At 39.3% G+C, this 13204-nt stretch overlaps 1 protein-coding gene across 1 annotated transcript in view; it reads right to left on the reverse strand.

Moving 5' to 3' along the window:
- The window catches only part of LOC116461863 (coiled-coil domain-containing protein 7-like), a 286960-nt gene that overhangs the window by 176963 nt on the left and 96793 nt on the right, over nt 1-13204 (reverse strand). Inside the window, 1 exon segment of the mRNA XM_058436561.1 lies at nt 398-505. Coding sequence (XP_058292544.1) covers nt 398-505 — 108 coding nt within the window.

Raw genomic sequence — 13204 nt, forward strand, 5'->3', positions numbered from 1 at the left:
AAAAAGTCAAGCTCATAGGAACAGAGAGTAAAATGTTGGTTACAAGAGGCTGATGGTGGGAGGACTGAAGCAATGTTGGTCAAAGGACACACATTTCAGCTGGAAATGAGAAACGTTTAAGAGATCTACTGTACTTAATGAGTACTGTTAATAATAACATATTGCAAAATTGCTAAGAGAAATTTCAAGTCTTCTCAACACACAAAAAAAGGTAATATATATGTTAAATAGCTTGATTTTATTATTTCACAATTTATATTTAAATTCCACAATTTATTATTCCACAATTCATATATTAAAACATCATGTAGTCCACAATGAATGTATATAATTTTTACTTGGCAATTAAAAATAAATCTTAAATTATTTTAAGGTTATCTACAATTATTACATTTACTATTGAGTTGATTATCTTGGAAAGATTTTTGTTTCTTTACTTCTACTTCCGTTTTTGACTTTGTGTCTTGTTCAAGCATAAGATTTTCTTCTGGTACATCAATATGAGCTACACGAATTAATAAATTTAGTGCACTAAACATAAACTATAGTGAAATTTCTAGATTTCAGATTTACAACAAGTATACAGTCATATTGTCTCATTTTTATACATGTAAAATATAAGTAAATTACTATAATTCTAGATCTGACATGAAAATACTGAATCTGAGGTGAAGTAGTCTCATTATTTAGATATTTCTTGGCATCAAATATTTATATTAGTCTCTACTTGTTCTTGATTATTTATAATTTAGATTAATATATATTCATAGGCAAAGCAATGAAAATTCACATGTGCAAGTTTATTCATTACAGCATACTTTTAATTACAAAATACTCAAAATCACTTAAATGTACAAGCATATGAAATTGGTTAATAAAAAGGTACATATTATAATTTGTGGTATTATCAACTACAATATTTAATATGATACAAAGAGTTGTACAGGAAGCTCTAAAAGTAATAAAAAGATTGTTACAACCTGATTTAGAGAGATTTATAGAAGGTAATGTTAAGTGAGAAAAAATTGAAATAGAAGAAAGATATCAAGTATGCTATCCATTAGGAAATAAATGTAAAGAGATACTTACTTTTAGAAATTGAAACACAGGAAAGATAATCCAGAACACAAAGTAGTTGGTGATCAAAATTTGCATAGACCCTATATGCAAAATTGCATCCAATGACCATTGTTAAAGCTAAGCATGTTCCTAGCATTGAATGTCTACAATGCATGTTTTCATGTTTTATTCATTTTTCCATGTGTGATGAAAAAATATGTAGAGTCCTCATGATCATATTGCACACCAATCAAAAGAGACCATAGAAGAGATGTGAATAGTTCACCTTTACCTTAAATGAGATACTCTTGTTACATTTAATTAGGGACAGTGGCACTTATGAGGTGTGTCACTGCAGACCTCCTTATTCAGAATGTCCTTCCATGGCCACTTTGCCCAAGAAGGATGAAGAAGTGGGTAGGGGGAAAGTTTTATATACATATGAGACCCTCTCCTTTCTTAGCTGGCTGCTGTTCGGCCTCTGACTAATTTGGTCCAATTGTGGTGAGTTCCCTGCCACTGAAAAACCTTTTTTGATCACTCTTCCAGTCACCTCCAAAGTGCCCTGAAAGCTACCTGATAGTCTCTTACTTCAGCAATAAGGAGTAAGAACAACAGATGACAAATAAGATCATTTACCAAACTCAGACCTAGGTTCATTTGTGCTACTCTCATCGGTTATCTAGCTCAATTGAACTTGATGATGTGAAATAGCAGCACAATCCAGATCTTAACTGAAAAATTTCCATGCAAGACAAAAGAACCTACTGCCAAGATAACAATATTTCATTAGCAGTCAGAGTGATGTAAAAATGTAACTGGGTACTCACTCCTGGACCAGCTGTTTAAGTCCCTTCTCAAAGACATCTATGGCTGTAGTTGCTCAACAATAAGGTCTTGAGGAAGAGATTGAGGGGCTCTCCATTAGATGCTTATGATCATTTAATAGTCATGGGGGCACAACACAGAGCCCCCCTACAGTCCAAATAGTGAGGACTCCTGTAGCTAATAAAAGCACTATCTTGGATACCCAGAGTGGTGGAGCAAGATGGTCAAATAGAAGGTTACACCAATTATCCCCCTTGCAGGAACAACAAATTTAAAACTATCTATACATGAAAAGGCACCTTAATAGGAACCAAAAATCTGCTGAACACTCACAGTATCTGGTTTTAACTTCATATTGTTGAAAGAGGCACTGAAGAGGGTAGAAAAGACAGTCTTGAATTGCTAATGCCATCCCTCCCCCATTGCTCAGCACTGTCCGCCTGGTGCAGAGAAATTATTTGTGCTTTTTGAGAGAAACAGTGCAGTGATTGTGAGACTTTGCATTGAACTCAGTGCTACCCTGTCATGGCAGAAAGAAAAATCAAGCTAAACTCAGCTGATGCCCACCTATGGAGAGAGGCCAAAAGGGAACTGCATATCCCTGCTGTTGGAAATTGAGTTCTGGCAAGCCTCACCACCATAGGCTAAAGTTCCCTGGAACTTAACTTCAAAGGCAATACAGGCCACAAGGACTGCAACTCCTAGGCAAGTCCTAGTGCTGAGCTGGATTCAGAGCCGTGGACTTAGGGGGCATCTACTGAGACACCAACCAGGACAGCTAAAGGAGTGCTGTGCCACCCCTCCTCCAAACCCAGGCAGTGCAACTCACAGCTCCAAAAAAGACCTTCTTGAGGAGAAGAGAGGGATGAATAAAGAGGATTTCATCTTGTATCTTGGATACCAGCTCAGCCACAGTAGGATAGGGCACTGGGCAGAATTTTGAGGCCTCCGTTCCAGGCCCTAGTTCCTGGATGACATTTCTAGACACACCCTGGGCCAAAAGGGAACTTGCCACCTTCAAGGGAAGAATTCAGTCCTGGCAAGATCTGTTACTTGCTGACTAAAGAGCCCTTGGGCCCTGAATAATCAGCAGCAATATCTAGGTAGTATGCTATGGGCATCGGGTGAGACTCTGAGATATGCTGGCTTCAGGTGAGACCCAGCACATTTCCAACTGTGGTGCCTATAGTAAGAAACTCCCTCTGCTTGAGAAAAACAGAGGAAAAAGTAAAGGGGACTTTGTCTTGTACCTTAGGTACCCACTCAGGCACAGAGCAGTGAGCACCAAACAGGCACGTACATGTGCACATGTCTTCATAGGAGAATGATATCTATTCCTTTGGGTATATACCCAGTAATGAGATTGCTGGGCTAAATGCTATTTCTGTTTTTAGGTCTTTGATGAATCACCATACTGTCTTCCACAATGGTTGAACTAATTTACACTCCCACCAACTGTGTATAAGTGTTCCTTTTCCTTTGCAACTTTGCCAGCATCAGTTATTTTTGGACTTTTTAGTAATAGCCATTCTGATTGGTGGGAGACGGCATCTCATGGTTTTGATTTGCATTTCTCTAATGATCAGTGATGTTAAGCTTTTTTTATATGATTGTTGGCTACATGTATGTCTTCTTTGGAAGTGTCCATTCATGTCTTTTGCCCACTTTTTAATGGGGTTGTTTGTTGTTGTTGTTGTTGTTGTTGTTTTGTAAATGTGTTTCAGTTCCTTATACATGCTGGATATTAGACCTTAAACATAACTTTCATATGTACCATGAAACAAAAAATGTGTAACTTGCTTTACTGTGATATTTGCTTTATTGTGGTGGTCTAGAACTGAACCTGCAGTATCTCCAAGGTATGACTTTGGTCATATTTTAGGCCATAAAATAAGTCTTAACAAATTTTAGAAGGCTGAAATCATATCAATTATCTTTTCTTACCACAATGGTATAAAACTAGAAATCAATCACAGGAAATTTTTCAGAAAATTCAAAACGTGGGAAAATTGAGTGGCACACTCCTGGATAACCAATGAGTCAATGAGAAAATAAAAAGGAAAATCAAAAATAACTAAAGATAAACTAAAATGGAAACACAACATAACAAAACATGAAATGATGCAAAAGCAGTCCTAACAGGGAGGTTTATAGCAATGAATGTCTACATTAAGAAAAAAAGAAAGACCTCAAATCCAAAAATCTAGTAGTACATGTCATGGAACACTAAAAACAAAGAGCAAACTAAGTCCACAGTTAATAGGAGGAAGGAAATAATGAAGATCAGAGCAGAACTAAATGCAATAGAGACTAGAAAAACTCTAGAAATGGTCAACAAAACTAAGAGCTTATTCTTTGAAAGGATAAACAAAATTGGCAAAATTTTAGCTACACAATAAAGAAAATTCAAATAAATACAATTATAAATGAGAGATGAGACAACTGGCCACAGAAATACAAAAAATTATGACTACTATGAACAATTATACACCAAAAAATTGAATAATCTAGAACAAATGGATAAATTCATAGAAATATGTAACTTACCAAGACTGCAATATATGTCTTTATGGGCCTGGATTATTTCACTTAGCATAATATCCTCCAGGTTCATCAATGCTGTTGCAACTGACAGAACTTCTTTATTTAAGGCCACATAATATTTCATTGTGTATATATACAGCATATTTTTATCTATTCATTTGTCAAAGGACACTGATATGGTTTGTGTGTGTCCCCACCCAAATCTCATCTTGAATTGTAGTTCCTATAATCCCCATGTGTCATGGGAGGGACCCAGTAGGAGGTAATTGAATGATGAGGGTGGCAACCTCCATGCTATTCTCATGATAGTAAATAAGTTCTTACAAGATATGATGGTTTTATAAGAGGTTTTTCCCCCTTTGCTCAGCACTTCTCTCTCCTGCCACCTTGTGAAGGAGGATGTCTTTGCTTCTCCTTCCACCATAATTGTAAGTTTTCTGAGGCCATCCCAGCCATGCAGAACTGTGAGTAAATTAACTTCTTTTCTATAAATTACCTAGTCTCAGGTATTTCTTCATAGCAGTTTGAGAATGAACTAATACAGTAAATTGGTACCACAGTAGTGAGGCACTGCCATAAAGATAACCAAAAATGTAGAAGCAACTTTGGAACTAAGTAACAGGCAGAGGTTGGAGCAGTTTGGAGGACTTAGAAGAAGGCAAGAAGATGTGGGAAAGTTTGGAACTTCCTGGAGACTTGTTAAATGGCTTTGGCCAAAATGCTGATAATGATATGGACAATGAAGTCCAGGCTGAGGTGGTCTCAGATGGAGATGAAGAAGTTGTTGGGAACTGGAATAAAGTGACTCTTGCAATACTTTAGCAAAGAGACTGGTAGCATTTGCCCCTGCCCTACAGATCTGTGGAATTTTGAACTTGAGAGAGACGATTTATGGTATCTGGCAGAAGACATTTTTAAGCAGCAAAGTGTTCAAGAGGATGCAGAATATAAGAGTTTGAAAAATTTGCAGCCTGATGATGCAATACAAAAGAAAAACCCATTTTCTGGGGAGAAATTCAAGCCTGCTGCAGAAATTTGCATAAGTAAAAAGGAGCCAATGTTAATCACCAAGACAATGGGGAAAATGTCTCCAAGTCATGTCAGAGACCTTCACAGCAGCCCCTCCCATCACAGGCCCAGAGGCCTAGGAGGAAAAAATGGTTTCCTGGATCAGGTCCAGGTCCCCCTGCTCCGTGCAGCCTCAGGACACGGTGCCCTACATCCCAGCTGCTTCGGCTCCAGCCATGGCTAAAATGGACCAAGGTACAGCTCAGACCATTGCTTCAGAGGGTGCAAGCCCCAAGCCTTGGCAGCTTCCACATGGTTTGAGCCTGTAGGTATAAAGAAGTCAAGAATTGAGAATTGGGAACCTCTGCCTAGATTTCAGAGGATGTATGGAAATGTCTGGATGTCCAGGCAGAAGTTTGCTGCAGGTGGGGAGCATTCATGTAGAACCTCTGCTAGGGCAGTGCAGAAGGGAAATGTGGGGTTGGAGCCCCTACACAGAGTCCCCACTGGGGCACTGCCTAGTAGAGCTGTGAGAAGAGGGCCACCATCCTCCAGACTCTAGAATGGAAGATCCACTGACAGCTTGCATCATGTGCCTGGAAAAGCTGCAGACACTGAAGGCCAGCTGTGAAGGCAGCTGGGAATGGGGTTGTACCCCACAAAGCCACAGGGTGGAGGTGCCTAAGGCCATGGAAGCCCACTTCTTGCACCAGTGTGCCCTGGATGTGAGACATGAAGTCAAAGGAGATCATTTTGGAACTTTAAAATTTAATGACTGCCCTATTGGATTTTGAACTTGCATGGGGCATGTAGCCTCTTTGTTTTGGCCAATTTCTCCTATTTGGAATGGGTGTATTTACCCAGTGCATGTTCCCCCATTGTATCTGGAAAGTAAGCCTTTGATTTTACAGGATGATAGGCAGAAGGGACTTGCCTTGTCTCACAAGTACTTAGACTTTTGAGTTAATGCTGGAATGAGTTAAGACTTTGGGGGACTGTTGGAAGGGCATGATTGTGTTTTGAAATGTAAGGACATGAGATTTGGTAGGGGTCGGGTGGAATAATATGGTTTGGCTCTCTGCACCCAAATCTCATCTTGAATTGTAGCTCCCATAATCCCCACATGACATGGGAGGGACCCAGTGGGAGGTGATTGAATCATGGGGGCAGTTAACCCCATGCTATTCTCATGATTGTGAGTTATCACAAGATCTGATGGTTTTATGAGGGGCTTTCCCCCTTTGATTGGCACTTCTCTCTCCTGCTGCCTTGTGAAGAAGGATGTGTTTGCTTCCCCTTCTGCCATGATTGTAAGTTTCCTGAGGCCTCCCCAGCCATGCAGAACTGTGAGTCAATTAAATCTCTTTTCTTTGTAAATTACCCAGTCTCAGGTATTTCTTCATAGCAGCATGAGAATGGACTAACACAGACACTTAAGTTGATTCCACATCTTGTCTACTATGAATAATGCTGCAACAAACACAGGATTGCAGATATCTCTTTGACATACTAATTTAATTTCTTTTGACTGTATGCCCAGAAATGGAACTGCTGGATCTGATGATAACACTATTTTTAATTTTTTGAGGAACTGCCATAATAAATATAAAACAATAAAACTACTAGAAGAAAACATAGGGAAAAATCTCCCTGACATTGGTCTTAGCAATGATTTTTTTAATACAACCCCAAAAGCAAAAATAGACTAATAAGATTGTATCAAACTAAACAGTTCCTGCACAGAAAACAAAACAATCAACAGTACGAAGAGACAACCTACAGAATTGGAGAAGATGTTTGCAAACTATAGATCTGATAAGGAGTTAATAGTCAAAATACGTAAGGAATGCAATCAACTCAATATTAAGAAACAACCCAATTTAAAGATGTACAAAAAGCCTAATACATATTTCTCAAAAGAAGACATATAGGCCAGATATGGTGGCTCATGCCTGTAATCCCAGCACTTTGGGAGGCCGAGGTAGGTGGCTCACTTGAGATCAGGAGTTTGAGACCAGCCTGGCCAACATATAGTGAAACCCCATCTCTACTAAAAAATATAAAAATTAGCTGGACATTGTGGGACGCACTACTTGGGTGGCATCCCAAGTAGTTCCAGCTACTTGGGAAATTGAGGTAGGAGAATCACTTGAACTCAGGATGTGGAGGTTGCAGTGAGCCAAGATCACACCACTGCACTTCAGCCTGGGCAACAGAGTGAGATTCTGTCTCTCAAAAACAAAAACAAAAGATACATAAATAGTCAACAAGTATATGAAAAAATGCTCAACATTTTTAATCATCAGGGAAATGCAAATCAAAGCCACAATGAGATATCACCTCACACCTGTCAGAACAACTATAATGAAAAACACAAAAGATAACAAATGTTGGTGAGAATCTGGAGAAAGAAAAACCTTGTATAATGTTGGTGCAATTGAAAATATGTGTACAGTCATTATAGAACAAATACATTTTCTAATGGCTGACCTTGGTAAGAGTTAGCATGTTAACATGCCCTAATTCCATTCCCCCCACTCCAGGTCCTTGATAGCCCAGTCAACCAACAGCCTCACAACTATAATAGCTGTGAAATCCAGCTGCCTAACAACCCCTAGAGAGGGCAAAATAAGTTTGAAGATACCCAAAAGCACCATTCCTAGAGGATAACCACTATTTGATGATGTATCTGCCAGCTTCCTGAAAAGATGCACTGTCAAGGTATATATCTATTTGACCTGACTTAGAGCTTTCTTTGTGCAGAATACCCCTCACCCTAGGGCATTTGTCAAAAAATGATCAGTGGTAACTGCTTAACATAGTAGACATGTGATGAGCATTACCAGGTTGGGGCTGACCATCAAAATCTCAAAAAGAAAAATTGAGAAATTAGATATCCATAAGGAGTGGCTCTATAAAGCTCTAACATGTATCAGGGAATCTAATAGACAAAACATATATGTAGGGCTGTGCACAGGTTTAGGAAAGACATGAATATTCCCAGATCTCTCACCTCTAACTGACCTTGAGGTTCTGAGCAAGCAGGAAATGAAGGCTAAGGCAGAGTTACAAACTTCTTACCTCAGCATTGAAAGCATGCCTCAAGACACACAGGGACACACAGGGAGCCCCTCTAAGGGTGGGAGACATCAATTCAATACATTTAAGGAAATCTCTGTCTAGTCATTAGCTGATCACTAAGTTAACTAAGCAGACTTCAGTAGTTAACAAACAACAAAATATACAAACTTTACAAAACTAGTCCAAGAAATGCATTAATCAAACAAATAACAAAAACAGCAAAATAACAAACCCTGGGAAAGAAGAGTAATCCAATTTTCAGAATTTCACATCATATTATTTAAAATTTAAACAAAAAATTATCAGACATGCACAGAAACAAGAAAATAGCCAATACACAAAAGAAAAACAGATCAGTTAATAAAAACTCTCCCTGAAGAAGCCAAGATGTTGGACTTACTAGACAAAGATTCTAAATCAGCTATTATAAATCTATTCAAATAACTAAAGGGAATCATATCTAAAGAGTTAAAGTGTAATAATATCTCACTGTGAAAGAATATCAATAGCATGATATAAATTACCCAAAGTAACCAAATAGAAATTCTGGAGTTAAAAACCACAATAACTGAAATGGAAAAATGGAATCAAAGGAATATTTTAAAAGGCAAAAAAATTAGTGACATTAAAGACAAATAAGTTGAAATTACCTAGTCAGAGAAACATAAAGAAAAGGAATGAAGAAAATTAACAGAGCCTCAGAAATTGGTACAACACCATCCAAGTATACCAACATATACATAATGGGCGTTCTAGAAGGAGAAAAGAGGAAGAGAAGAAAAAAAAATTTTAATAAATAGTGAATGAGAAGTTCCCAAATTTTGTCAAAGCATTAATCTTCACATCAAGAAGTTCCATAAATTCAGAAATAAACTCATAGAAATCCACACACACGTATCATAGTCAAATCGTCATAGAAATTGTTTTCTAGAAATTGCAACATTTGTAATTTGAGATGGGCTTTTGAGTTTAAAATTCATATTCAGGTGTAAGATTTTTCCTTTGGCTAAAAAAACCTCACCCATTTTCTCAGCTATAAGAAGAAAGGCTTCGAGATAGAATCACCAGAGCAAGATGGAGGAAGAACTCTATCCATCCACAGGAACATCAAATTGAATGACTATCCATGCAAGAATACACCTTCACAAGAACTAAAGGAATCAGGTGAGAGGTCACGGTACCTGGTTTTAGCATAATAACAAGAAAATATTCATTGAACAGAGCAGAAAGTACAGTCTCACACTCCTCCCCCAAACCCAAGTGGCACAGTGTGTAGCAAAATCTTTCTTCTTGAAGGAGAGGAAAGTGTCAGGGGGTGGGGGTTGTATTGGAACTTAGTACCAGCTTTGCTACAGTAAAACACAGCACCAGGTTAGAACTCTGTGGTCCTTGATTCTAGGCCAGTGCTCACATAGGGAGCATTGAGACTCACCCCAGCCCCAAGGGAATCAGCTGCCCCAGCAAGAGGAACCTGAGTCCTATACCCCTTCACCACCAGCTGACTAAAGTGACTTCAGGTCCCAAATTTAAAAAATAATAATAATTTTACAGGTTAGGGGGAAGTGAGATGACATATTCAAAGTGCTGAAGGAAAGAATTGACAACCTAAAATAGTGTATTCAACAAAGCTCTCCTTCTAACATAAAGGGAAGATAACGACTTTCCTAGACAAACAAAAGGTGAGAAAACTTATCACACCCAAACCTGTTTTATAAGAAATACTAAAGGAAGTTACTCAATCTGATGGCAAAGGATGCTAATATTTAACAATGAAACATCAGAAATTATAAAAATCTCTGCTAATAGAAACCATACAAATTCAGAATACTCTAATACTGTAACTGTGGTATATAAAGGACTCATATGTTTAGTTTGAAGACAGACAAAACTATTAAAAAATAATAACTAGAAAAATTTATTATGCATTAAGCAATATAAAAATATAGAAATTGAGATATCTAAAAGTCAAAATGTGAGGAGTAAAGTGTAAATTTTTTTTTAGTTTTGTTTCTCTTTTCTTTGTGACCAATGTTACCTTGTCATCAGGTTAAAATAGTTACATAAGATGTTTTCTGTAAGCCTCATGGTGACTACAAAGTGAAAACCTATAATAGATACACTAAAAACAAAAAACAATGAATGAAAACATACCATCAGAGAAAAACAACCACAAAAGAAGGCAGAAAGAAAGAAAGAGAAGATTACAAAACAACAGTAAAATTAGCAACAAAATATCAATAGTAAGACCTTAATTATGCATAACAACTATGAATGTTAAAGGACAGAATTCTCCAAATTAAAGACATAGAGTGGCTGAATGAGAAAAATAAGATCCAACTATATGTGTCCTATAGAAAACCTACTTCACCTATAAAGACATGCATAAGCTGAAAAAAAGGGTTGGAAAAAGATCTTGCAACCAAAGGGAAACCAAAAAAGAGCATAAGTAGCTATATTTATATGAGATAAAATACACTTTAAGTTAAAAATTATTTTAAAAATATAAATCAAACCATTATATTATGATAAAGGGCTCATACAACATGAGGATGTAACAATTATAAATATATGTACACACAACACTGGAGCACCTAAATATATAAAGCAAATATTAACAGACTAAAAGAGATTGAGTGTGATACAATAATAGGAGGGGAATTCAACACTACACTTTCAGACCATCCAGACAAAAAAATCAACAAAGAAACACTGGAAATTTTTCTGACCGAGTAGAAGCATTGCCATCTTGGACAAGCACTGCCACTTTGAAGTTCACCTTAATAAAAAACCGCCTAAATCTTCCCAAAGGGCATCAGCCTAATGGCTAACATCAGCATGACCATAAACCACAGATGACATCTCTGACCAGAAACATTCTAACCCTAAGATAAAATCCTCCCCAACCAGAGACATGCCAGCCGCAAGAAAACCTCCCTTCCCGCCAGAGAGGTGTCAGCCCCAAGACAACCTCCCCTCCGACCAGGGACATTCCAACCCTGCAATAAACTTCTCCTCCAAGCAGAAACTTCCTACCCTGTGATAAGCTCTCTCACCCTGAACCCTTAAATACTCTGGGTCTGTAAGAGAGAGTGCTCCTGTCCGAAATCGTCCAGAAACCGCTCTCCAGTTTATTCTCCAAAATAAACCTGTCTTTGACTGTTGAGCCATTTTTCATGTTTCTTTCCTTTTTCTTTAACTCTTAACATTTTCCAAGACAACTGACTAGATGCCACCAGGAACTGCTGCTCCCATAGATAGAGCTCACAGTTTCGACTATAGCAACATAATTTGAACCAATCTCTGGACAGAAAACACCAAATGTGGATGGAAAAAAGACTCACATGCTGAGGCTGAATAGGGAGGAAGCTGGGAACCCAAGTTGGAGCACCTGAGCACCCCAGCTGTTTCCCAGCACCAAATGGTGCCTGAGGAAGGGGTGAGTTAAGAGACTGGGAGACTGCTCAATCTTACTGCAAACCTCTGAGATCCTCGTTGCAGGGATCTCACTCCCACATGGATGTGTGAGCTAGCAGGGGAGATCTCCCTGAAGATTAGATGGAGACAGAGCTGCAGCAGGTGCAAAGCTGAGGACCCTTGAGTGCAGGTCAGTCCCAGCAGAGCTCAGCCATAAGCATCCATTCCCAGGGCTACCTGTCTCCCTCTGAGAGGCTCTGAACCCACCAAGGAGAAAACAGGTTGTGCTTCCCTGTGGGACTGGGGCACATCTGACCCGCAGGCCCACCTGCCTGCCAGCCCCTCCCAGGAACCTTCCCTGACTGTCCCGTAAGAGAATGTACATAATGCAGCCTCCACTGCCCAGCCTGGGTGTTTTGCTCCACCTGAGTGCATTCTGGCATCCTGGGAGCCCTTCAGATCCCACACTGCACCCAGAACCCATCCCTGAGTGCCTGGAGGAGGGAGCTGCAAGCAGACCCTAGGGCACTCAGGCTGTAGCCTGTGGCTCAGGAGGGTTGAGCTGAGATTTGTGCTTGGTAGTTGAACAGGGCAGGAGCCCATACTCTCAGAAAACTGAGAGTTCTGAGTGGTACAGGCTCACAAGTTGGTGTGAGACCTAGCCATGCCTCCCTGCACAAGGTTGATCCAAAAAGGGTGTTGCCTGTTTCCCCACCAGACCTCTCCCCAAGGGAGCCCTGTGGCCCAAAAGATCTAACCACCACCACCACAACAAAATTGCAGGCACAGTGCCAGTGGTTGGCAGTGGTTCTCCCAAGTCTCATGGGCAAGCCTGGTGAGAGAGTTACATCTCTTCTCCTCACATGGCAGAACACAGTTGCAAATGTGAAGATGCACAAAGGAAATGTGTGGTTAAGAGCCTATCTACTGCTCATTGCTCTCAAGCACCATCTACCGTATGGCAACCCAAACTACAACACCAAAAATCACTACTAATTCTCCCCACTGTGAAACCAAGAACAAGAATTTTACAACAAAGACCCTATACAGAGCCTTAGTCCTCTGAAACTTCCAGAAGCAAAGCCAATGGACTATGCTCAATTTACAACACAATGAAAAGAATACTAGTCCTCCCAGATGAGAACAAATCAGGACAAGGACCCTGGCAATTCAAAAAGCCAGAATGTCGCCTTGCCTCCAAATGAGCCCACTACTTTCCTAGTAATGGTTCATAACCGGTCTGGATTGTCTGAAATGACAGACATGGAAT

This window comes from Hylobates moloch, unplaced genomic scaffold (assembly GCF_009828535.3).
Source record: "Hylobates moloch isolate HMO894 unplaced genomic scaffold, HMol_V3 SCAFFOLD_3, whole genome shotgun sequence".
NCBI lineage: Eukaryota > Metazoa > Chordata > Mammalia > Primates > Hylobatidae > Hylobates > Hylobates moloch.